Below are 26,987 nucleotides of genomic sequence, written 5' to 3'. Positions count from 1 at the left end.
GGGTTTGGCTGCAATTCTACTCAAAAAAAAAAAAAAATTTTTTTTCTTTCGGGTCCAGTAACTGGCCTGCCTAGTAAAGATAAGATTATGTCCAAATTGAAATGATCGAAGGAGATTGAGTTTCCAGCACTCCATGAATCTCAGGAAATGTATTGAGGCAAAAAATGTACGCCGCATGGAATCCCCTCTACTGAAGCCAGGAGAAGTTAGCATCTTGAGAATAAGGACAAATGCCTCTTGTCATGTGACAGATTTACAGGGACCTGAAAGTTTTTAAATGAATCTATAAAATGCAACCTGGTACACGCCACCCCGTATAGTTAAGGATTTTTTTTTTGCAAGACTTTTCATCACCCTGATCCAGTGGTCCCTGGACTCTCCCTAAAATGTTACAGTAAAGTAACTAGATTCAGTTGAGTGACATCATCTTGATTCCAGGGCATAATGAATGGGGAGCTTTCAGTACTGGAAATGTACTAGCCTGGTGTTTCTATGAAACCAAGTGGCCAAGAAGGGCTGCTGGGGTAGAAGGAAATAGACTACCTATTCAGCACTTCAGTTGGTGTACAGGAAGCGGGGAGAGGAGGAGGTCTGAAGGCCCTCTGGCTCCATGGCTGATTGGATCAAGACTGTTAATGACAGATACATGAGAATAACTATGTCGGTGACTATGTATACAGCAAACTCTATCTACCAGGTTCCTCATCTGTAGACTCAACCAGCTAGAGAACAAAAATATTCAGGAAAAACATGGCCTCCAGACTGAACACGAACCTACTTTGCTTGTTGTTATCCCCTAAACAAGATAGTACAACCATTATTTACACAGCATTTACACTGTGTTTGGTATTACAAGTAATCTAAAATGAATTAAAGTATGTGGGACTGGGCATGTAGGTTATGTGAAATTACTGTACCATTTTGTAGAAAGAGACTTGAGCATCTGCAGATTTTGGTCTCTGAGGGGCATCCTAGAACCACCCCCCCCGCCCCCCACCATGGATACTAAGGGGCAGCTGTATGTATATTCTACATAGATCGATTCATAGAATAAAGTACAATCTCCCACAAATTGAGAATAGAAAAGTGACTTTTAATGGCTTAGAGGGCAAGAATGAGAGGGACACGTCTGTGGCCTGCAAAATCTTGTCCCTCCCCAACACAAAGACCAGAACCTCTTACAGGATGAGGGTTTGCAGCCTGAAGGAGCCGCAGGGTGATTATGATGTTGCTTGAGGATTATGAGGCCATTAAGTGGGTCTTATCTGCATTTCCTGTGTTTCCACTAAAGACCTGCTAAGAACTATAATTTAGCCCCCAGGAAGGCTCATGTTCTTTGCAAAATGAAGTCAAAATTAGAGTCTGACAGAAAGACAAATATTGTATGTTTCACTTATATACAGAAGCTAAAGAAGCAGAACTCATTGAAGCAGAGAGTAGTACACTGGTTCCCAGGGATTGGAGGAGAGGACAGGACAGGGGAGATGGTGGTCAATGGGTCTAAACTTTCAGTTACAAGATGAACAAGTCTTGGGGATCTAATGTGCAGCATCGTTCGTAATGAACATTTTCACGGTGTATGCATGCATCAAATCAAACATGGTACACCTTGAATACATTCGCTCTTTATCTGACAATTAAATACTTTTAAATTTAAAAATATGACAAGATGGAAAGAAAACATAGTGAGGGAGGTGGCTTTTCCACTTGGCAGACGTCACACCCCTCCAAACCTCAACCTGCAAACATGTCTTGCCTGATAATTGCTAGTTTATCCAGTCTGTTTTAATCAATTATTCTGTTTACTCCCAGGTGCTACAATTTCTTCATTTAATTAATTAGATGAATTAGGGATGGGAATCTATTTGCTAGCTGAGGTTAAGACGGCAAACTGAGAATGATTTCAATTCAGAGCTGGGGGTGTGGTAAAGCATTTGCCGAGCACATCTGAGGCCCTGGGTTTGATCTCCAGCACCATAAATAAAAGAGAAAAAAAAATTCATCTTAAAAATTTCTATGTCAGTTAGCAACACACATAAGCATGGCCTTTGCACTAAGTGAATTTATGCTAAGACCAGAGGCATGGTTTAATGAACATTTAATAAATATTCATTGACAAAAAAAGGACCCCCAAATCATTTTTCCATTGTAACATCTCTCCTTATGGAACAGGCAAATTTATACACCGTAGGTTTTAGGTTGGCTCCTAAGGGAGACAAGGAGACACTTTTGTTGAATTATACTCTGCTTGTTGATATTGGGTCAATTTTCATTTTGAAGATCAAGATATAAATGAAACCCCCAGAGATTGACCAGAGGTGTTTCCTGAAATGGAAATATCTCAGTGGCTATTTTGGACAAAGGCTGGGTTCCTAGGTAGACTTGATTTGGTTTTCGAGACAGGTGGGTCTCAGAAGCACTTTTCCCCTCTTCCCATGAAGGCTTTTAATGAAAAATTTCTGTGGATGCTGCCATGACTCGTCACCCCTCTTTACCCCCCCCAGGTTGAAGACATCTCTGCTTTAACAGTGAGCAGCATCTTTTCTCAGAGCTCTTTAATTGACCACACCCAAGTATGGTTTGTCTTGAGAGAAGATGCTAAGTTCAGGGTTACAGAGGAATCTAGTTTCTGAGGAGGTGCCAGGCTATGAATGGATTGAAACCAAGGGCAACATAAGACATAGCCTGGACGCTGTTTAGAAATCGGATTCCTTGGAGTGACATACTGGGAGGGGTGCAGATTGCAGAGAGTCAATTGTGCACTAGAGCCATTGGGACAGTTTGCTTGCATGTAGATATCATGCCTGCATTTTCTTGTAAGCAGCTCCTGAATATTGGAGGCACATCTGCAGGAAGAGGACTCCTTAGTGGAACAGGATAATTAAGGGGGAGGGTGTAGGTAAAGGGTTGGTTTGCCTTATACAAAAGAGATTCTGGAAATGACAATGACCTGCAGCCACTTCTCTCTGTCCCTCCCCTCCTTGCCTCTATCTTTTAATTTTAAATAACAGATGAATAAAATTTGGAATAAACATGCAGTACAATAGATGGAAAGCTCAGCCCAACCTAATTCCGAAGGCAGGCTCTGAGATTTGTCCCCTAGATCAGTGTTTGGAAGGCACTCTGCTCATTCAGTCACTCTCTGGATGTGCACCATCAAGTAATGTACAGAGCAGGCACGTATTTGCAGTAGCTTGACTGCTGATAGCCAAGATGAATCTCTGTCTGGAGTCTGGTCCACCTGAGTCGTGCTGTGAATCTCAAATCACAGGGCCTGGCCCTAATCCAATACTGAAGCTGAATCCAATTTCTCTTCACAGATTCTTGTTCATTCCCCTTGGAGGCAATAGATAAATCTTCTAAATAAATTGCCCTCTGTTCAGATTTGCCTTACCTCTTCTCCTCCTGTGTCCAGACATTCCTTTATTCCTGGAGCTAGTATCAACCTGAGAAACCTTTAAAAGAGCTGTCTAGGAAGAGTCTGCAAGGAGAAAGCTAGAGAAGCAGGTATCCCAGTATTTTCTCTGCGCTCATCGCTGGGGTCCTATCTCATAGCCACTTCTCTATCCCAATTTTATTGCAGTCCCATGAAGTTTTGTCCATATGGTTCCAATCTAGTTGATGAGTTTGCTAATAATTCTAATGTCTCTGTCCTGACACTGGCCTACCCCCATCTTCTAACCGCCTCTCCCCATCCAGTTCACAAATGATTGACTCACCTGTTAGACATGACTCCATTGTAAGCAGAAATGACATAAATACATGATGAGAATGCAACTTCCATAAATATATGCCCTCCTTAAAGCTTTTTAGTACTGTTAAGAGAGATGCATGTGTCGGACTTATACCTGTGATTACTCGGGAGGCTGAGGCAGGAGGATCACGAGTTCAAAGCCAGCCTCAGCAATAGCAAGGCACTAAGCAACTCAGTGAGACCCTGTCTCTAAATAAAATATAAAATAGGGCTGGGGATGTGACTCAGTGGCTGAGTGCTCCTGAGTTCAATCTCTGGGATGCCTCCCCCACCAAAAAAAGATTGCTCCTGGCAATCATTAATCTATTTCTATCTCTATGGATTTGACTATCCTGGATATTTCAAATAAATGGAATTATACAATATGCAGCATTTTGTGACTGCCTTGTTCATTCACATTGTTTGCAAGTTTCACCATGTTGTAGTATTATCATTCCTTTTGATAGACAAATAATATTCCATTGTATGCATGTATCTCATTTTATTTATCTATTTATATTTATATGTTGATCAGTGGATGAGCACTTGTTCCATGGTTGACTATCATGAATAGTGTTTCTATGAGTATTCGTGTACAGGCTTTTGTTCAGACCTGTTTCACTTCCCATTGGTATATCCCTAGAAATGGCATTGCTGGGACATACGGTGTTATGGTTTGGATCTTGGGATGTCCCCAGAGAGTTCATGTGTTAGGAAATGCAGCAATATTCAGAGGTGAAAAGACTGGATTATGAGAGCTGTAACGTCATCAGTGGATTAATCCATTTTCTGGATTAATAATTTGAACGGATTACTGGGTAGTGACTGAAGGCAGGAAGGGCATGGATGGAGGAATTAGGTCCGTGGGGGCCTGGCCTGGACTTCAGTGTGTTTAGACGTCTCTTTGCTGGAAGGGTCCTGACCATCCACTCCTGCCTTTCATTTTACAGAACAGGAGATTGAGGGGTTGGGAAATGCAAGACAGAAAAATGCATAGTACAGTATTACTTTCCATAACAGCCCCTGCTCTTAGCTGCAGGGTCTCTACAAACAGCTCTAACCAGCACCCAATCTTCCATTCCCTTGGGCGTCGGCTGTCCCTGTAGCTACCTTCTTTCCTTTCAAATGAATCAGATATTTGAATGGCAGGCAGTTTCTCTTTTATAGTTCATCGTTTGCTGAGCATCTCCAAACAAGATGAATAGTGTGATTTTGCAAAGGACAACTGAAGGTGCAATGCAGGGATGATGTCATTAGATAATGCATATATAGGGATGACTCCTGGATCCACTGTAATGTGAAATGAGGAAATAAGTGAAGCATACCCTGATGGTTTCTTGGGTCTAAGTGAGCCCCTCTATGGGGTGGTGATGAGAAGGGTTTGCTACTGTTCGGACTCTGACAGCTGAAGCAGGGGAGCCAGGAGTGATCTGAGGAGCGCAGCTAGCCAGGGCTCAGCATGTCAACTACCTGCCTAGGACAGGTGCTGGCAGTGGTGGCAGAATACAAGTGGGAGCTAGATGCTTGCTGGGAATGGTCTCAGGGAGGTACCCAACTGGAGGTCAGAACTGCAGTGAGACCCTCGGGCAGCAGGGGAATTAGCAGGGCATCATGGGTCAGCTGATCCTGGGAATGTGGAGCCAGCATGGCCCCTGAAGAGATGCTGAAGACCTGTAGCTGCAACCTGATTCCTATCCCTGGGCCTGGGAACAGGATTGAGGCCAGCCGGACCCCACTGGGGATCATTCTGGAGTCATCTGTTGGACTGCAGTGTCAACTGAGCTTGGGGGCAACCCGAGACCAGAAGAGCTGTCTGATCTGCTCATAAATGCCTGTTTCTGGGTACCAGCAGTTTCTGAAGCTAGGAGGCTTGGTATCTATGTGTTTTCAGGAATGGTCAGGAAGCTTTTGATGCACATTTAAATTTAAGAATGACTGCAGTAGATGAAAGAGCTTCTGATTTGCATTTGATTGGAATCCTAAATTCTCCAATTAATATCTGCCTTGCTTTGAACAATTCACATAAATTGTCTGATTCTTTATTTTCTTAACCTCCAAATGGGAATAATAGTACCTGTACATTTGCTGTGGGAATGAAATGTTTCAATGTTTGCCAACTTTCTAGCACAAGTTCAGTATACTGTTAAATGGTAGCTATTATCCTTAATAGCTGTTTTCTCAATGCAGAATTGGGGGTGGTAGGAAAAAAAATGGGAATGAATATTGACAGTGCCCATTTACTCCAAGTCTCATAAGCATAATATGAAGTATATTGTGAAAATTAAATATAAGATATTCATTATACTTCCATGCCAGGGTTCCAAGCAACTGACAAATAACTCATGTGATATAAAATCTTGTGGGAGACGTTCTGTTGTTGGTCCTATTTCAACAATGAGGAAACTGAGGCAGAGCAAATCTAAGGAACTTGCACAGGAACCCACAGGCCAGATTCTAATGGGCTTGAACTCAATCCCAGAAAACGCAGCTCCTCGGCCCATCTGTTCCCCCCAGGACACCTGCCTCTCTATATAGCCACATACTGGAAGCACTTAGAATCCCCAACCACATTTCAGAAAGAACTGACTCAGAAACTGCAGAACCTACCCAAACTGAGAAGTATATTTTAAGTTGGTTTAAGTTGTTGGAATACAATTTCTATCCTATGACTCGCACTGCAATTTAAGGCAAGACACGACTTTCTTTAAATATGTGCATACAGATGCATACAGGCGGCATATTCCAATAAATTTGTCACTTCAACAGATATCCACTGAGCATCTACTGGGCTATGTACAAAGCACTGTCACAATAAAGATGAAAACAGACAGTATTCACACATGGAAATACTTGTTCAATCTGGATGTGTTCACTTCTTTATGGGACATTGATCTGGAGTTGGTGGAGACAGAGAAGCTCTCATGAACCCATCTGGAGTCTTCTCACTCTCCTCTTCTCCCTGTCCTATCCTGTCCATCCCTAAACATCACCCCTATGTGCCAGTGACTCCCAAACTCATATTCTCAGCCCAAACCTCTTATCTGAACTCCGGACACCAAGTCTGCTTCCTGGACATCTCAAGGACACCTCAAACAGCCTCCTCAAACTCAGCCTCCTCTTCATCCCCCAGAAGGCTCCTCTGTCTAGGGCTCCTCACCCATGTGGTCATTCAGAGCAGGGGCTCTTCCTCCCTCTTCATGGCCCACAACAGCCACAAGGTCACCTGGTCTTCTGGTCTCACCTCTCCTTGACCCCTGCTTATCTCCAGCCCCTGGCTCAAGCCGCCACTGTTGCTCACTGTCTTCTTTAAATCCTCCCAGCTGATCTACCTGGATCTCCACTGACCCTGTTACCCAACCCGTTCTTCACCCTAAACCAGAGGGATAGTTCCAGAATGCTCATCTCATTATTCTACTGTCCTGCCTAAAATTCTCCAGTGCTTTCCTATCTAGGATGCACCTGGAAAATGCTAGGAAAGTGCTGTATTACTGAGCTGTAAACCCCAACCCTGCCTTTTTAAAATTTTTAAAATTTTGATGCAGGGTCTTACTAAGTTGTCCAGGCTGGCCTCCAACTTTGGATTCTTCTGCCTCAGCCTCCTGAGTAGCTGGGATCACAGGGGTGTGCCACCATGCCAGACTGGGACACCCTTTTGATAGGACATCCTTCCCAACCATAATTGCCTGTATGTGGTCACTTCTTCTCTTTAGGCCCACAAACCGTCTTTTCAACAGTCTGTTTCAGTGTAATTTATTTGTGAAAGCCACAGACCCAACCAGTCTCTGAATTTTGCATCCCATTTAGGATACTTTTTCTATGCCTGGAAAGTTTTCAGTTCAATGTTTTTATCCATGAATTCTTGGGATGAATTCGATGTATTGTTCACCAGCCTTGGATATACGTATCTAAAGGAAGTTCTCTTACTCATGTCACTCTTGGGTCAAATCTTAAGATTCAACAGACACTGACTGGCCAGCCACACACAGTAGGACAGGATGGGGGACTAGAGTCCCTTCCTGGGCTAAATCCACTCTGAGGGGCAAGTCTTGCAAGATACTTCCATTTATAACCTCTTCCTCTTGAGTTTTCATATTTCTTTCACTTTGATGTGCTTAAAATATATTAAAGTTTACCTTCATCCATTGAATAGCACATGCATTTTAGCCAGTATTTCACTTCTATATTTTAAAATATTGATATTATAAATAAGTGCAATCAGGACATACCAAAAATACCAAAGAGAGCCACGGCATACATTTAAATAAATTATCATGTTTTTATCTCCATCTGCAAGTACGTTGAAACTCTCACACCCGGGTATCTGTGGTAGGCTGATTTAACAGCTCCCCCAAAGATGTTCATGTCCTGGTCCCCAGAATGCATGACTATGGTGCTTTCTAAGGCAGGTGTGATTAAGTCAGAGATTGTGAAGGGAAAGGTCATTCCGGCTAATCCAGGAGTCCAAAAATAATCAGAAGGATTCGCACAGAAAGAGAAAGAGAGAAAATTAAAGTGAGGAGTAGGATTTGGAAGGATAGAAACAAGAGGGTGGTGTGATAACAGAGACGGGCCCTGAGCCTAGGACTGCAGGTGGCTCTGGCCGCTGAAAAAGCAAGGAGTGAATTTTCCTCTGGAACTTCCAGAAGGAAGCAGCCCAGGATAAAGATGAACAGACGACATCTGCCTTCGAGAGAAGGGAAAAGATTGAGACATCCATGTCAATATTTTTAATCAATCTGGACGTGGGTATACTTAAAGGAACTTTAAATAGGGTGTTTCTGTTTCCTTGACTATTTATAATCTCTTTATAATTTTGGTTTTGTGAGGCTCACTTTGGACTTCTGACCTCTACACCTATAAAAGAATAAATTTGTGCCGTTCTAAGCCACAATGTTTGTGGTAATTTGATACAGTAGCAACTGAAAAATAAATGCACCAGCCCTCAAGGCCCGCTTCAAATAGTCCATGCAACAAATATTCATGCCCCACTCCACGTTTAAGGCTCTGTGTTAGCTGCTAGGGTTGTGGAGAGCCAGGGGAGTGCGCCCCTCATAGGGCTTGAACTCTAGCAGGAGAGGCAGACCCCAGAAGGCTTACTACATAATTAAGGACTTATTCACTAGCTGCTATGACATGGATCCTGCTTGTTTTATAAGGACACCACAATGTCTTAGTGTCCTTATAAAAGAAGCCAGAAAGAGACCCTTGCCTCTTCCACCCTTGGAGGACACAGCCAGAAGGTGCCATCTACGAAGCAGGAGGCAGCCCCCTTGAGACCCTGCCTTGATAGTGAACTTCCCAGCCTCCAGATCTGTGAAAAGTAAGTATCCACTGTTTATAAGCCACTCAATTTTTTTGTAGCTAAAACAAACTACTTGAGATAGTTAACTTTTTTTAGTTGTAGTTGGACACAATATCTTTATTTATTTTTATATGGTGCTGAGGAATCGAACCAGGGTCTCACACTTGCTAGTCAAGCGCTCCACAGCTGAGCCATCACCCCCAGCCCAAGATAGTTAATGTTTAAAGAGAAAAAAATTTATTTTGGCTCATAGTTTTGTAGATTCTAGTCCATGGGCCTATTACGTGGGGCCTATGGCAAGGCAGCAGGGCAGGAGTGGAAGTGGAAGGAAAACCACTCACTTCAAGTGAAAGAGAGAATGAGGGAGGGGCATGGATCCCCTAATCCCTCCAAAGACACGCCCCCATGACCTAAGGACCTCCCACTAGGCCCACCCCTCAAAGATCTCACCACCCTCCCAATAGTGTCACCCTAGACCAAGCCTTGAACACAAGGGCCTTTAAGGGACCTTCAAGATCAAAACCATAGCAAGGTCCCTGAGTCATTTGACAGGAACCTGCATAGTCACATTCTCACGGACCAGACGAGCTAATAATATTGGGGGTAGATTTATATTTGTATATTTCTCTTACACCTAATTTCACAAAGAATATGAAACTGGGTGGACCAACAGTGGTTGAATGTCCAAAAGGGGTTTACTTACAGGGTAGAGTTTATTCTGAACTTTAAATAGAGTGTTTCTGTTTCCTTGACTATTTAGAATTCCCTGAAAACTTCTAGGTACCAGGGATCTGGGAGAAGAGTTTGGGTTTGAGCTGATTTGGAGTCTGATATAGTGGATTCTGTTTGGGAGAGAGAAACATTGTCAAGAGAAGCTGCCGTAGCTTGAATGGGGTTTGTCCCCTCTGAAACTCATGATGAAATTTAATCCCCACTGTAAGATATGAAGAGGTGGGACCTTGAAGAGGTAGTTAGGGCTCTATCCTTGAAAATGAATTCATTCATTCATGTGATAAATGGATAAATTGATTGATGGGTTATCTCAAGAATGGGTCTGCTCTAAAAACCAGGTGGACTAGGTCTCTCTTGCACTCCCTCTTATGTGGTACTCAGGGACCGCCAGCAAGCTTCTCATCATCAGATGTGGCCCCTCCACCTGGAACCACAGCCATAAGCCAAAACAACCTCTTTTCTTTATGGAGTTTTGTGGTGTCGTGTTATTAGCAACAATCCACAGATTAAGACAAAAGCCAAAGTCATAACCAGGAAAACGGTGCTAAGAAGGGAGGACAAAATCAGGGAAAAATCAACAAGACAGGATGCGGCATGACATGGGTGTGCCAAGCAGTAAAATTATGATTGCATTAAAAATGAACTGAAATAATAATGGACTTGCTCTTTAACTGCTTCCCTAGAAGAATGGAACAGAGGGCGTGGACTCGATATGCTGCCTCCACTTTGAATACCTACCTGCTAGAGTGTTGAGGTCCATGGTTCTGGATATCATGGTTTAATAGAAACAGCTCAAACTAGCCTGGGTAAGAACAGCCCCAGGAACAGCATAAGTGCTTTCTGCAGATGTCTGAAAGACTAGCACAGCAGAGGGGAATGGTATTTATTCTAGGATTACCTTGGAGGGCACCAGCAAAATTGGAAAACAGAAGCTACAGAGATCTCACCATTTTCTTCTCTGCTGCCACTCTGACTCAGCATTGTGTAGATGGCCCATCCTATACACCAACTTCCCCAGCCAAGTTCTCACCACCTACTCCCAGGGTGACACCCCAGATTTGCTAGCAAATGCACTAAGTCCAGAATCTGCATTCTGAGAACTTTACCCTAAATCCTTCCTGTTTAACCCTTTCGCAACCTGCTAGGACCAAATGCCATTCCTTTGCATCCATCACAAGCTCACTGCCTGTTAGCACCTCCCAACTCCCCTTTCCCTTTTCCCAGGTTAGAGCCACCCCCCATACCCCCACCCCCTTACTGCCTCTGCCTCTCTCACCTTTGAAGTTCCTCCCTACCCTCATCCAACTGCATTACACCAAGTTTCCTCATCCTCTGTTCCCGCACCCAGACAGCTCACCATTGCCAGGGCAAACCACACAGTTGATACTTCCCCTTCAATTCATAAACAGAATCTTCCCATGCGTTTCCTGCACTGCTAGAAAACCTCACTTCGTTTCTGAATGAGGTTCCTTCCCTCCTTGTTAAGTATAATAAAAAAACATTCTATACTTTAAAGAATCTAAGTCAAGTTGAGCAAATATTTTAATACCCTTTTCTCAGTATGCTTATGCACGTTGGTATAGCTTCCTAAATTCTCCAAGAACATAATATTCTTTCCTCTAACATTTTTTAAAAATTTTCCAACATTTCTCTAAACAAATACATAAAGATAAAACAGATCTTTAAATATACTAACCATTAACATATACAGTGCTTGGGAAGGTTGCATGTATATGTATTAGAACAATGTATCCCTTCTGAAGCTCTTACAAAATAGTAGATCATAAAAATGTATTAAAGAAATTATTAGGGCTGGGGATGTGGCTCAAGCGGTGGCGCGCTCGCCTGGCATGCGTGCGGCCCGGGTTCGATCCTCAGCACCACATACCAACAAAGATGTTGTGTCCGCCGAGAACTAAAAAATAAATATTAAAAATTCTCTCTCTCTCTCTCTCTCTCTCTCTCTCTCTCTCTCTCTCTCTCTCTCTCCTCTCTCACTCTCTCTAAAAAAAAAAAAAAAGAAATTATTATAGAAAGAGGAGGATTACTTCTCTCGAAGGAGGTTACATATTTGGAAGGCAATCCTCTCTTGTAATTGGAAACCATTTGCATACGAACTCACTGTCTCAATGTGTCTTTTTTAATTTCTCAGGTCATTGATCCCCTGTTTTGCACATAAGCAGGGCATGGCTGATCATTCTCCCTGTTTAGCAGCATTCTGGAACCCCGATCTATGAGGCTCACATCTGGGGCATGAAACCCAGAACAGAACCTTTTACTATTTTGGTCCCCCGACTCCCCTAGACTAAATCATCACATATTGTATTGCATACAGTCTTTTATAGGGAAAATTTGAAAGGTCAAAAGAAGTTCCTGGCTGGGTTCAAGCGTGCCGCCCAGCACAGGCGACTTGCAGAGCTCGGGGTGAGCATCAGAGCTGCTCAAAGTAGCGAACACAGGCAGGAATCGCGTTCCGGGACAGCTTCTGCCACTCTTGACCAGGGGTCTTTGAGCAGGGCAGACTCCCTCTGGCCTCTCTAGGTGGCCACCTATGAAGGAGCAGATGGGACTTTTCCGGTCCTACACTTGAGACCTAAATGCCCTTGGGTCACAAACTATTCGTCCAAGAAGAGCCTGGGCGGGGTGACCTCAAGTTCAGGTGAAAAGAGAGACATGCCCCTGAAGAATGTCCACTGACCTCAAGGAGAGACAGAATCCACACCGCTCAGGTTCTCAAGTTCCCCAGCCCCACAAATCCCCCGTGCCAGCCATACAAACTTGAAATCACTAAGCTGGCCCCAACTGTGGGAGGCAGGGAGCTGCCAGACATCCCCAGGATTCCCTCTGGTGCCAAGGATACAGGCAGTGAGGGACCCTCCTGCTCCTTTGTCCTCCCTTTCCAGTTACCACCAGAGGTCTTATCAGTACCTCTGGAGGCTGCTGTCTCCCACCACCCAGGGATAGGAGATGCAGCAGCTGGCTTTTATTGGAGAATAGTGGAGAGGAGGGCACAGCTAGGGGTTGTGTGGAGAACACAAGGTGCCCATTAAATGTGTCTGAGTATGTCCCATCCATTGTATTAAAAAAAAAAAAAGTTGCTTATCTGAAATTCAGATTCAACTGTCAACTGAGTAACCTGTGTTTTTATTTACTAAATATGGCAACCCCAGGGCTGGGGATGTGGCTCAAGCGGTAGCGCGCTCGCCTGGCATGCGTGCGGCCCGGGTTCGATCCTCAGCACCACATACCAACAAAGATGTTGTGTCCGCCGAGAACTAAAAAATAAATATTAAAATTCTCTCTCTCTCTCTCTCTCTCCCTCTCTCTCTCTCACTCTATCTTTAAAAAATAAATAAATAAATAAATAAATAAATAAATAAATAAATAAATAAATAAATATGGCAACCCCAGGTATAGCAAAGGACAGAAACCATGTCACAGGCCATCCATGCTCCACTCGCCGGCCAGACCCTTACCCCCTGCCTTCTGCCGTGTAGAGGGTCCATCCCTGCCAGACTCGGGTCTCCTCTCTGGGTCTGTCTTTTCTTCTCTGGGTCTCAGGAAACTCCTTCTGCATCTCCTACAGGTTAAGAATCTGCAAATTCACTAGGGAATGTGCCTCCCATTTACAGTATTGTACACACTTGATTCCTTTCCTCTCTTTCTCTCTCTCTCTCTGACTTAGTTGATTGTGGCTGCTGTAACAAATTTTCATGCTGAAGGGCTTAAACAAAGGATATTTCCTTCTCGAAGTCTTGTGGCTGCTTCTCATTATGTCCTCATGTGGTGGGAAGAGGCTGAGAGAGCTCTCTGCAAGCTTACCTCCGTGACCAATCCCTATCCATTTCTTGATACCATCAGTTTGGGTATAAAGGATTTTAACACAGGGAGTTTGGGTTGGGGAGACACAAACATTCAGTTCATAGTGGTTTCCAAACACTGGCCTGTTGTGCACTGTGAAGAGGGTCTCACCTAGATAATCAGACTCATCCAGGTGCCTTCCTAAACAAAAAGCACTCTTTCCAGACAGTTACTACTTTCTGCTACCAACACTACCATCTCTCTCCTAAAAATAGGCAGATGCACAGATTCAAAAATAAGTTATTGTTTCTTTAATAGTGTTTTTTTTTTCTTACTCTGTCAGGCACCAAGGAATGGAGTTTGAGTTGGAGGTCAGGAAATAGCAGATGGTGTATAAGACCAGGGGGCTTGGGCAGAATGCTAGACAGGGGACCAAAGAATATGGAGAGACTTGGGAGAAGTTCTTACAGACATTTTGTGCCAATGCTACTTACATCTGCTGGCTGAGGATGTACTCTTAAAGGCCCTGAACTAAGCCAGCAGTTTCCAAACTTCATGCCAGCAAGGGTTCTTTCATCACCCTACCACATAAACCCAATAATAGGAAACATCTCTGTTTAAAAACAGCATTTCTAGGGGCTGGAGGTGTGGTTCAGTGGTGGAGCATATGCTCAGCCTGTTCGACAGCCCGGGTTCATACATAACAGGAAGGGAAGAAAGGAAGAAAGGGACGAAGGAGGGAGAGGAAGAAGAGGGAGGAAAAAAGGAAGGATAGCATTGAACAGGCTAGGCAAGTGTCTACCACGGAGCTACATTCCTCAGCCCTAAATAATTGATCTTTGTTAGTCAAAGGCTGACAGATTCAGTCAACTCTCTACATTCGTAGCAGTGGATTTAGCCAATGGGGTGGAATATATTTGAAAAATATTGCATTTGTGTTGAACATGTGCAGGGTTTTTTCTTCTCATTATTCCTCAGACAATACAGTATATAACAACTATTTACATAGCATTTACATTTAATTGTGTATTACCAAATAATCTAGAGATAATTTAAGGTACATGGAAGGATATACACAAATACTATATTTTATATAAGGTCATACACAAATACTATATTTTATATAAGGAACTTGGGTGTCCTTAGATTTGGTATCCAGAGAGGTTATGGTTCATGAAACCAATTCTATGTAGATTCTGAGGGGCATCTGTATTTGCAAATCTGAGCTTCTGATAAGCTAAAAATATTAAAGATTTTTATCTTATTGGTTCTAAAGTGATTCAATTCCAACCCAAACCAAAGAATGTGGTATTTTTACCTGGTATCAAGAAGTGTTTACCCTATTTGCAAACACACTAGCCTGCCCCAGTTTACGGATTCCAGCAGGAGACAAAAGACTTCTGGGTTGGAGACAAAGAACTTGATTACTCAAAGCAATCACAGTAGCCAGAGTATCTCTCTTCTATGGTACCGCATCTCTGAGTCCCAACTTCAACAAGGCGACATGAAAAGAGTGAGGTGTACACAAGAGTGTGCTTGACATAGTTCTATAATAACTTCACTGCCTTTATTAAATAAATGTCATGGATCACTAGGAATACCACTCTACGTTAGGTGGACATGTCTTGATCATACCATCCATTCTAAGAACAGACACAAACATATTCCAGAAACTTGAACCTCTTCAGTTAGTGAGAAACTTTTCAGTGGAAAGAATCAGCAATAAACTCAAGTGGGCTTAAAGAATTAAGAAATATATTAGTTCACATGACTGAAAGGTCCAGAGGGAGCCTTTTCTTAGGGACTCTTCAATTTCAGCCCAAGAGATTTCTTTCCCTCCTCTCTCTGCCTTCTGCAGTGTCTGGTTCATTTTAAGGGTGGCCCCATTTGTTAATCTAATATGGCAGCCAGCAACTCCTGGGTACCCATGCCGCCCTGTTTATTTCCAACAAAAGTGAGGAGCTCACCAGAAAGAGTCCAAAGAAGAGTAAGAGAGTTTTCATCCCAGAAGGCCTCAGGAGTAGCAGCTGAGCTTTAACTAGCAAACATGCTCTTGTGCAAATCCATGAATCCATCACTATGGCTGGGGATAAGAGAGTCTAATTGACTTAGACAATTCAGGTGCCCAGGACCTGGGTATGGAATAGAATTTCCAAAGCTGTGTGAGACAGTGAAGTGGATAACTACACAATATTTGAGATGCTTCACCAAGAGGAGGAACTTCCCATAGTTTATGTTTATAAAAATGGTCCATAAACTGACAGCCATCAATCAGGGTCCCAGGGTACACAGTGTCCTCTTTCCTGGTTGGCCTTGCATTTGCTGGTCATTCCAGGAGCAACAGCTGTCAGTAACCTCAGGTGTGTGAACACATGTGACTGACAGCAGGTCGCCATCTAGTTTCCTTAAGATTAGTTTCCTGATGCTGCTGTAACAAATTACCCCAGTTTAGTGGTTTAAAACAATATAAATTTATCACATTGTAGTTGTGAAGGTTAGAAGCCAAGGACTAAATCCTACATGCGGCAGTCTGTCTTCCTTTCTGAAGGCCATGAGCAGAGTCCATTCCCTTGACTTTTCCAGCTCATAGAGGCTGCCTGTGTCTCATGCTCTTGTGCCCTTCCATATTCAAAGCTAGGAATGCCTGTTGGATCTTCCTCACATCACGTCACTTCCATGTTCTTACCATGTTCTTTACCTCTCTCTTCTACCTGGTGATTACATTGGTCCAGCCAGTTAATCTGGAAAAATCTTCCTAATGAAAGTCAACTGATCACCAATGTTAATTCCCTTTCATCACATAAGGTAGCCTATTCACATGTTCCAGAGATAAGAATGTGGACATCTTTGGGGGGCCATTAGCTTGCTTATCACCAGGGAGAAGAAAGTGATACAAAGCTTAGCTGGGTTCCTTACTGGGTAAATGGAAAGTACTCTATTTACCTATTTAAATATATAATTCCCTTTTTATTCCATGTGACCACTGGCAATAGAGAAGCAAAAATACTCCCTATTTAAATGTAATGTATTATTATTCCATAATGACTTACTTAAGGGTGTTAATTCCATTGCTTTCACAGCTGAGCAATTTTGTTGAAGAAATTAGCTTTAATAGTGAACAAATAAATTGGGTAAAACTGAGGACAATCTTGTCTGGACAGATTCTAATAGTTCCACTACATGTATATTTAGTTCCTGCTTACTATTTTTACTTATTTTCTTTTATGCATCTCAGTTTTATTTTACAAAGCCCAATGTAGATTCTCTTTTTACAGTTATTTTTGTAATTACATTCTGTCATTCTGAACCAACAAGAAAATTCCCAACTCGGCAATTACACTTTTGCAATGTCAAAAACACGGCAGATTATGACACTTCCAAATGGAACACAGTGTTCCCGCATGAAGCAATTTACCTGAAGATGTGGGCATGTCCACTCTTTCCCTTTCTCCAGATGACTCAATGGCATGTATAATAAAGGAGAAACGTCAGGCAGGCAAAGACATGTTTCCTAAGTATAAGCAAAACATGTGCTTTGTTTGACAGAGGCAGCTTTCTCAAGATTTTAAGGTAATGTGCTGGATGAGAGTGAGTTTTAGTGATTCACGCCTCAAGACAGAGGCGTGAAAAGAGGAGCTGTCAGAGTCTACTTGACCAGGTGTGTCGGGGTCCCCAACACCACCCTCAGGCTGAGGGATTTGCTAGGAAGGCTCACAAGACTCAGAAGCTCACAGTGCATAGGGCAGGGTCCCAGAAAATCCAGACATATGCCTCCAGGTGTCTCCTCCCTGTGGAACTGCATAGGGACATACTTAATTCTCCCAGACACAATACATGGCAATTTGTGCAAAGTGGTACCAACCATGGAAACTCACATGGGCTTACTGTTCAGAGATTTTACTGTAATTCAGTCCTGTGTACACGATAGCACCTGCATGACTGATCACGGTACTCAGTCTTCCAACTCCCAAAGGTCAAACTGATACAGTGGAGCCCAGGACTTCAAGCATATATATATAAAAAATGCTCTTATCAGGAAGGATATTTCACAGGAGCAAAGGTTATTTCTCAGGAGCTGGTCAAGAGCCTCTCCTCCTGAAGATGGGCCTTTCTTTGACACGGGCAGTGTTTGAACAACCCAAACCTACTGAATTAAGTCTTTATTTCTAGTATTGATCTATTGCTACATCCATGTATACTGTATCAAAAGAAGATACAGAAGATAAGCACGTGCTAAATAATTGTACTTGGCTTAAAAATGGAAAAAGTTGGCATTTGTATCATTTGATCTACCAGTGATCACATTGTGAGATGAGACAGATGAATAGTGAGTTAGTATGGAGATTGGAACTGACGGGCACATCCTACCAAGAACCTGTCATGGTCTTTAAAGGGGGCCTGGCCTTTACCATGATACTGCTAGGTATCATCATATCATTAGGATGGTAAAAATACATTCCTAGAAGCCATATAAAATCTATACTTTCAAATTTTATAGATCAACCTCTACCCACATTATACATCATCCACAATCCCCTTCATTTAATCCTTTTTACCACCATATCAACGTACTTCTACAACACTCTTAGCAAGAGAGGCAGAGTGAGAAGCCTTTGATATTCATCATTTCAAGAGTGCCATTCAGTCCTTATAATCTTTGTATTAGTTTTCTCAAGCTGCCATAACAAAATACCACAGACTAGGTAGTTTAAAAATACAGAAATTTATTTTCTCACACTTATAGAGGCGAGATGTCCAGGATAAGTTGCCAGTTGGCTGGGTTTCTCCTGAGTTCTTCTGCCTTGGCCAGAAGATGGCTGTCTTCTCACCATGTCCTCCTGTGATTCTCCTCTGTACCCATGTTTCTTTGGTGTCTCTTTTTCTTCCTGTAAGAACACTAGTCCTGAGGAATCATGGCCTCAGCTCTGTAACTTCATTTAACCTTAATTATTTATTTAAAGTCTTTATCTCAGGACTAGGGTTGTAGCTCTGTGGGAGAACATTTGCCCCTTGTAATTGAGACCCTGTGTTCTACTCAGTGACACGGCTTCCCTGCTGCCAAGCCAGGAAGCCACACCTGATACTCCCTGCCAGATGGCAGCATAGCAGTGGAGAAGCCGAGGGGTGGCCTGGGTGGGTGTGAGCATGGGCAGCAAGCATCGGCCTCCGCCACGTGGAGCCTGCCATGCAGGCACTGTGAGCCAGCATCCAGGTGAGCCAAGGAGCTGACCTGTCATCCTTCAGCCCCCAGGCCTGGGCATGGCACAAGGCCTGCTGCAGAAGTGCTCCAGGCAGTGCTGCAATCCCATCCAGTGACCTCAACCTCCTACTCCCTGACCTGCCTTGAGAAAATGGAAGTAGAGCTCACTTGAATCCAAGTTGAAACTCAAGACCTGACCAATAGTTCTAGTGTGTCTCCAAACCCCAAATGGCATAAACTTGGACCAATAGAGTTAATGCTTTTCCAAATCCTATTTAGCATAAGTTTGGACCAATAACAGTGAACCAAGTGCTATACTAGCACACCATGGGTGGGAGAAAAATCAGGTCCCCTCCTGCACTGCAAGAGTCCTTTTTTTTTTTAGTGGTATATGGACACAATGTCTTTATTTATTTTTATGGGGTGCTGAGGATGGAACCCAGTGCCTCACACATGCTAGGCAAGCGCTCTACCACTGAGCCACAACCCCAGCCCAACTGCAAGAGTTCTATTTCTATTCTTCAATAGATCCTGCCATTACACTCACTCATCCCCATCTGTGGATTTCATTCTTCAAATTCTTAAGACAAGAACCCAGAAAGAAGAACAAACTGAAGATGAGCTGCTGGGGTCTCTGCAACACTGGAGGGAGTGGCCTGCCCTTAAGAGCCCCGCAGCACCTCCCAGCTGCAGAGGCCTGCAGCTTGGGCAGACCCCACCCACCAGCAGAAGCAGTGAATCCCGTTTCATCTCAAAACTTCAGTTTCATCAGCTCCACAGAAAGAAAAAAAAATAAATAAGTAAGATCTAACTAAAGGTCCTATCTCCAAATATAGACACATGGGAAGTTAGGTCTCTAACATTAGAATTTTGAAGGAACACAAATGAGTCCTACAGTCTTCAATATTTTCATAATTGATCATACCACAAATTTGGGCACAATCCCAGGCCCTCCAGCCACTCCCACATAAAAATTGAACAACAAAATGGTGGCAGCATCCTTTCAGGGTTATTACACAGCAGGCACTGTTCTAACACATTATGTGAATGCATGCATTTAATCTTCATGGAGGGGCCCAAGGAATGCCCCCTCTTTCCTTACCACAACCTAAAACAGAAGTTGGCAGTGATTTTTTTTTTTCCTGTAAGGAGCAAATAGAATTTTTTTAAGTGCTATAAGCCACACAGTTTCTGTCAAAACAACTCAACTCTGCTGCTGCATCATGACCATACACACTATGGAAGCAAATGTGTGTGGTTGTGATCCAATAAAACTTTATTTCAGCATACCAAAAGGTGAACTTCTTGTAACTCTCATCTGTCATAAAGTATTCTTCTTTTGATGTTTTTTTCCCAACATTTTAAAAATGTAAAATCCATTCTTACCTCTCAATCTGAACAAAACAGGTGATAGTCCAATGTGGCCCAGAGGCTATAGTTTGCCAATTGAGAAATAAAATGAAGAGTAAGATAGACAGAATAGCAACTTAATGCTGATAAACCAACAAGGAAGTTGCAGCAGAACAGGTATTATGTGATATATGTATGTTAAGGGTTAAATATGCAAAGCAACAAGATGTTCTTATGGTGCATCCACAGTTATAAAAGCATGCATGAGTGTAAAAAAAAAAAACCAAGTTTAAGGTAATAAAGAAGGAAGAAAGAGAAGGGCATCTGGGTGAATTGTGAGGAATTTCAATTGTATATGTTGTCCTTTATTCTTTAAAGAAGGATCTGGGGCAAAAGTTACAAAATATTGAGATTTGACAAAGTTATATGATGGATATTGACAAAATAAGTCCAAATGGCTGCAGAAGGATCTAAAAGAAAAGAGAGCAATGTTTTCTCTGAGTCTGAGATTTACTCATGGGAGGAAGGTTGTCATGCAAAGATCATGTCAGGAACTAAATCCACCAAAGTGAACATTTTTCTGGAATCTAACTACATCTTGCAAGGTTTGGGGAATACTGGAGTGATCAGTTTTGCTTCCTGACTTGGACAATCCAGTAGGCTTCCAAAACTTACCACTACCCTTATTTGTGTTGGTTGTCAAATTGTAGGACTTGTTAAAACCCCAAGCTCACTTTACCTCTGCAAAACACTGGTTTGGGTGCCTTTGCTCATTTTAACCTTACTCATTATTTCTTTGTTTCCAGTATGTAGAGAAGGAAAAGGGTGATCCCTTTTCATATCCAGCATAAAGGGTAGTTGTGCTAGGTATTGTGGTGCACTCCTATAATCTTGGCCACTTGGGAGGCTAAGGCAGGAGGATCGCACGTTGGAGGCCAGCCTGAGCAATTTAGCAAAATTCTGTCTCAAAATTTAAAAATGTAAAGGGCTGGTTATATAGCTCAGTGGTGAAGAGCTCCTAGGTTCAATCCTTAGTACCCCCAAATACAAAAATAATTAAGAGTTTTGGTGACACACATCCCTGTGATAACAGGTCAAAAAGAGGAAAGCATAAGTAATTTATTTAATCATAGTTTTACGTGACATGAAGACTTCAGATTGAGGTGAACTGCCCATTTTTATGCTTAGGCTGATGGACGAAGTCTGGACAGTCAGGTAGAAACTGAATAAAAAGCTAATGGAAATAGAGTGGGGAACCCAGCGAGGCCTGCCTGTTCAAACTTTCCCCAACCCTCTGCAGCCTTCCTCCCAGGTACAGGACAGAACCCCTTTCTATCTGGGGGGGTCTCATGACCTACTCTCAGACAAGGTGGGTCACAGAATAGCTTTACAGGCAACTCTTGTACAGAAAGGCAGGGGGAAATTTGAGTACTCTTTTTAGGTTCCATGGTCAGCTTTGGGGAAAAGGGGTTCTTTGGGCTGGGGATGTGGCTCAAGCGGTAGCGCGCTCGCCTGGCATGCATGCAGCCCCGGGTTTGATCCTCGGCACCACATACAAACAAAGATGTTGTATCCGCCGAAAACTAAAAAATAAATATTAAAAATATTCTCTCTCTCTCTCTCTCTCTCAAAAAAAAAAAAAAAAATTTAAAAAGAAAAGAGGTTCTGGTTTCTATGACCTGCTTTGAGGATAAGGAATTCTGGTTTCTATGGCTTGACTTGAGGGAGAAAGAGGAGAGAGAAACAGGAGGTGGTGATGTGAATCAAGGTGTCTGATCACCGTGTGGTTGCGGTGTGATCGCCCTGGGATTACAGGAGTATAGGGTTAACATTTCCCTGAGCAAAAGCACAGGGTTCACATTCCCCAGTTGCTCTATGGCACACCGGCCCTTGGTCTCTCCAGGCAAACGCCCAGAGACGTCCGTTTTAACCTTGAGTCGCAGACCCTGTCTCCTAGGAATAAGATTCTGAACTTAAGAAGATGACCATCATGTGTGCCGTAAACTTCAAGTCTGCCTGCTTTCTAGAAAAATTCCTCACAAATAGCCTTTTTTTTTTTAAATCTTATTTCTTTTTTGGTGGGTTTTTTTTTTTTTTGGTCTTTTTTGGAACTGGGGGTCAAACCCAGGGCTTTGCGAATGCAAGGCAGACGCTTAGCCACTGAGCTACATCCCAGCCCACAAATAGCCTTTTGATGATAAAGCCTATATAATAAATGTGTGGAGCCAGCGCTGGGTCACTGTTCCTCCACCAGAGGATGGTACCACCGGATCTCACCTGTCTTTCTAAGTGTTTACGTGTTTTTCTTAATTCCCCATCACCCCTCACAGTCTTCTGAATTAACAGCCGTGCAGATCACCGCAGGAGGGCAGGAGAGGCTCAGGGAGGAAACTGCCCTCTCCACTTTCAGGTATCTTTTTCTGAGCCCCAACAGGAACATCAGTGTTTATTATTTTATTCTTCATACTTTCTTATGAGCTTAAAATACTTTAAAATTTAATAGAAAAAAAATTTTTTTAAATCTAAAAAAGAGGGGCTGGGGATGTGGCTCAAGCAGCGTGCTTGCCTGGCAGGTGCAGGGCGCTAGGTTCGATCCTCAACACCATTTAAAAATAAAAAAATAAAGATATTATGTCCACCTTAAAAAAAACTAAAAAAAAAAAATCTAAAAAAGAAAGGTATTGAATCTAGTATTTGTTTTGTGTTTAGTTAAGGCTTTTTTTCATTGAGCTTCACAAATGTCTAGAGTTTGAACCTGAGTGCTTCTCTTAGTACATTTTTCATCAATCACTGCACGCACAGTGAACTTCCCAAATCATAGTCAAGCCAAAAACATTTGAATAAAAATAGTTATATTGCTTTAATGGAATTAATTGTCCCACCCCAAATTCACACGTTGAGGACCCTCTGGAACCTCAGGATGTGATTATTTGGAGACAGAATCCTAAAAGGGGTAACTAAGTTAAGATGTCATCTTTAGAATGGTCCCATATGGCTGCTGTCCTTATGAGAAGAGGAAGTTAGGACACAGACATGCACAGAGGGAGGATCAAGTAAAGACACAGACAGAGATGGTCATCTGCAGGCTGAGAAGAGTTGGGCAGGACGGCAGCATTATTTCAGAAACTGACTCCTTAGTGGGGTCTTGCAGATAGTAGGCATGTTGTGTGTATTTTTAAAAAGTTTTATTGAGGTATAATTAATTTAAAGAATTGCACATACTTGTAGTGTTCAATTTGATGAATTTAGACATATGCAAATACCAGGAATAGACACATTCACCTCCCCAAATTTTCTTGTGTCCCTTTGTTTTATTTTGGTTTTGAAGCACAAATACAAAAAAAAAAAAAAAGGGGGGGGGGACAATATTGTATTGTTAATTCTAGGTACGATGTTGTACAGAAGATCCTAGAACTTACTCCTCTAAGGTAACTGTGTTAGTTAGCTTTCTGTTACTGCAACAAAATACCTGAGATGATCAACTTATAGAGAAGGTTTTTTGGGCTCACAGTTTTCAGAGGCTTGGTCCATGATCAGTTGGCCCAGTTGTTTTTGGTCCTGTGGTAGAGCAGTACTTCATGGTGGGAAGCATGTAGCATAGTAAAACTGATCACCTCTTGGCTACAAGAAAAACAGAAAAAAAAAAAGAGGGACGAAGGCCCCACCATCCCCTTCAAGGGCATATTACTAGCGCCTAGAAGACCTCTCAGTAAGCCTCAGCTCTTCCTGTTTCCACGACCTCCCAACAGTGCCAAGTTGGGGACTAAGGCTTCTTTACACAGGCCTTTGGGGGACATTCCAGATACAAATTAGAGCAGTAACTGAAATGTCATCTTTTGGTAACAAATTCCCATTTCTCCTGGCACATGCATCCTTGACTTCGATAACTTCTGATAGCCTCTCAACTGTAACCCTCCACTTATGAAAGCACACCTATCATGCTAAAGTATTTTAACATAATTATAGTAAAAGTGTGAATGAGATATTCAGAAATATGACGAGCACTTTAAATGTTTCACAAAATCCCTAGTGTTTCAGACTGATGTTTTGTCATTGTTACTTTATTTTTATTTATATGGTTTGGTAGCAGGGTTTGAACTCAGGGGCACTTGACCACTGAGCCACATCCTCACCCTATTTTATCTAGAGACAGGGTCTCACTGAGTTGCTTAGCACCTCCTTTTTGCTGAGGCTGGCTTTGAACTTACAGATTCTCCTGCCTCAGCCTCCCAAGGCATAGGGATTATCGGCATGTGCCACTGCGTGCGGCTCTGTCATTGTTTTAATATGTGAAAAAACATTCTTTACCTGCAGGAAAAACATCGTGGACCCAGAAGATTCCCGATGCGTCCGGTTAACGCTCACTGGCCAGATGACTTCAGTATCTCCAGAAGAAGTAGAATTTGCCAAGCAGGCCATGTTCTCAAGGTGTGTAGATGCTCTAAAATTGGTTGGCCCAGAAATATACGATAATAAAACATAGCTTTCATGGTTGTGCCATTGGATGCCTCGGATGGATGCAATGGCAGTGGTTGATCTGAGCTGCCCTTCAGTGGCAACGTGGCCAACTTTGTGTTGGCCACCATGACCACTAGCAGGAGCAGTAGAGGCCATGGAGGCCAGAAAGGTGGCCCACGGTGGGCTGACACTACCTTTGGAAAACACCCCACATTGAAGTGTTCCAGGCACAATTGCTACCAATTTTCATCCTTTGGTAATATCCTGCCCTACCATGAAAATAACGGAACCTGCCTAATCAAGTCAATGCAACAGACATGGTCCCATGTCCCCGCTTGGCATTTACTTGGTTGCAGATGTTTTTCCCTGTTTGGACTTGGTCTTTGAACTATGTTTATAACATTTTTAGTTATAAAGGACATTTTTATGAAGTTAAAAAGATCAGTGAGCCACAACTTCTACCCTCAATGTGTGCCGGGGTGCCCGTGGCGGGAGAAGGCAAGTCGGTCAATAACAGAAGGTGAACTGGAATGTCTCCTGTCCACTCTGATTGGTTCTCAGCCTGGACCCACAGTCCTGAGCTTGCTGCAGGAACAGAAACCTTTCCCTGAGCAGACGTGTTTCATGGGCTCCCCGTTTTGTTAACATTTCACACAGAGAAGCATGAAGCCTTTCTCGATGTTTCCTACTAACAATCACCGACATCCACTGCAGGTGTTTTATGGGTGCCTCCTTATTTGCTCCCCACATGCCTTCCTGACCCAAGCACCGTCAGGCTCACCCAGATGACAGGTAAGGATACTGGGGCTGGTGAGCACTGAGGGCCCACAAGGCTTCGCGGCTCGTCAGCAGTTGAACTTGGTCAAATCAAGGAGCCTGGCTCGAGATGTGAGATTTTTGCCATTCAGTGTAGGGACTGTGAGCTTCCTGCCTTCCCAGAGCTGTGCCAGGCCCTGACACCCAGCTCCTCAGCTTCTGCCTCTGGCTGAGTTGAGCAGCTCTCAGCCTAAATAAGGCTAGGAGTCTGAAGGTCCCTAACCTGGCCCAGAGCACACCCCTTTGATAAGAACATCTTTACTGTGATCTCTCTTTGCTCCTTCAGGCACCCAGGGATCAGGAAGTGGCCCCGTGAGTATGAATGGTTCTTCATGAAGATGAGAATAGAATATGTTTGGCTCCAGAAATGGTATGGAGGTGTATCTGACATTTCAAAGGAGGAATATTTCAAAGCGGTTCCTAGAAAGGCCTGATGCCATGGAAGGAAGTCCCTGCTGTTTGCATTATAGTGAAAACCTTTTACGTGACAGCTCTTGAACGCTGTCTCTTTGTTGAAGGCTTCATGGTGCCCTGTCACCTACAGCAGAACGAGAGGATGAAGAGGGAGCCTTGTGCACGACTTGAGACTCAAGGGGTCATTTGAAGATCCTCCACTTTCACAGGTACTTCACAGAGATCGTCTTCGTTTCCATTGCGTTCAATCCAGACTCACCTCTTGGTTGTCAAAACGGCACACTGAGACCTCTACTGGTCCATTCTTTAGGAAAAAAAAATTATGCCTGTGTGTACAATATGATGGCTCTATATTGTGAGACTGTTTTTGTTGTTTTCTGTGCCAAACGCAGTGTCTTGGATCAAAGCTTATTGCGACCACAAAGGGGTTGAATATGCACCACACAGCCTCAAAACTGTACAGGGTGAGGGTGGAGGACGATCTGTCTGTGGGTCACTCATCATGCTCCTGGATTGCAAATACACCATTGAGTCACATTGGCTAGATTGTAGCCAAAGTCACTTATGATCACTTATGGACTCCTCCCCCCTCTAATGTGATCAGCAATGTAAGAACGGGCAGAGTCTGCAGCACAGGCCTATTCTGTAGAAGCAGATGTTGGTAGAACACTGAAAAGAATGGGGTAGATTTGGCTTCAAGCTTCTTAGATCCCAGCTGCTCACATTTTTTTATAGAGAATTCCCCGCTCGCATGCATGAGGAATGGCATCCAAAATAAGAAGCACCTCATGCCACGGATTGTAGAGAGGAAAAGGGAGAAAGGTGAGGCTGTGAAGCAAGCAAAGACAGAGCCTGAAAGGAGGATGAAAGAGGTCAGTAACTGAGGGTGCTTTCCAGAGGTCATCTCATTTAAGCCCTACAACCAATGAGGGTGTGTCCTCATTGCCACTTCCAGACAAGGAAACTAAGGCTCTGCATGGCCAAGTCAATATTCAAGGTCAGACTCCTGAACTCCCTGCGCAGAATGGATGAGTGCTTATGATTTTAAGAACAAAGAGTTACTAAAATGCTTAGTCGCTGAAAATCCTTAAAGGGAGTATGAAAGACAGTGACTGATTTGTCTGGAGATGATTTGTCACTGCTTTCAGGATTTAAAAAAAAAAGGGGAGAGGTCTCCGAAA

The 26,987-nt window shown here is 43.1% G+C and overlaps 1 protein-coding gene across 1 annotated transcript in view; it reads left to right on the top strand.

Annotated features, from left to right (window-relative positions):
* Positions 1–26,543, top strand: part of CREG2 (cellular repressor of E1A stimulated genes 2) — a 34,293-nt gene extending 7,750 nt beyond the window's left edge. The window contains exons 3-4 of the mRNA XM_081264385.1: positions 24,433–24,546; positions 25,679–26,543. Coding sequence (XP_081120511.1) covers positions 24,433–24,546; positions 25,679–25,826 — 262 coding nt within the window. The 3' untranslated portion in view covers positions 25,827–26,543. The remainder of the gene's footprint in view (positions 1–24,432; positions 24,547–25,678) is intronic.
* The last annotated feature ends 444 nt before the right edge of the window (positions 26,544–26,987 follow it).

Source organism: Spermophilus citellus (assembly GCF_964194105.1).
Source record: "Spermophilus citellus genome assembly, chromosome: 13".
Lineage (NCBI taxonomy): Eukaryota > Metazoa > Chordata > Mammalia > Rodentia > Sciuridae > Spermophilus > Spermophilus citellus.
This window is presented reverse-complemented; position numbering and strand designations above follow the sequence as displayed.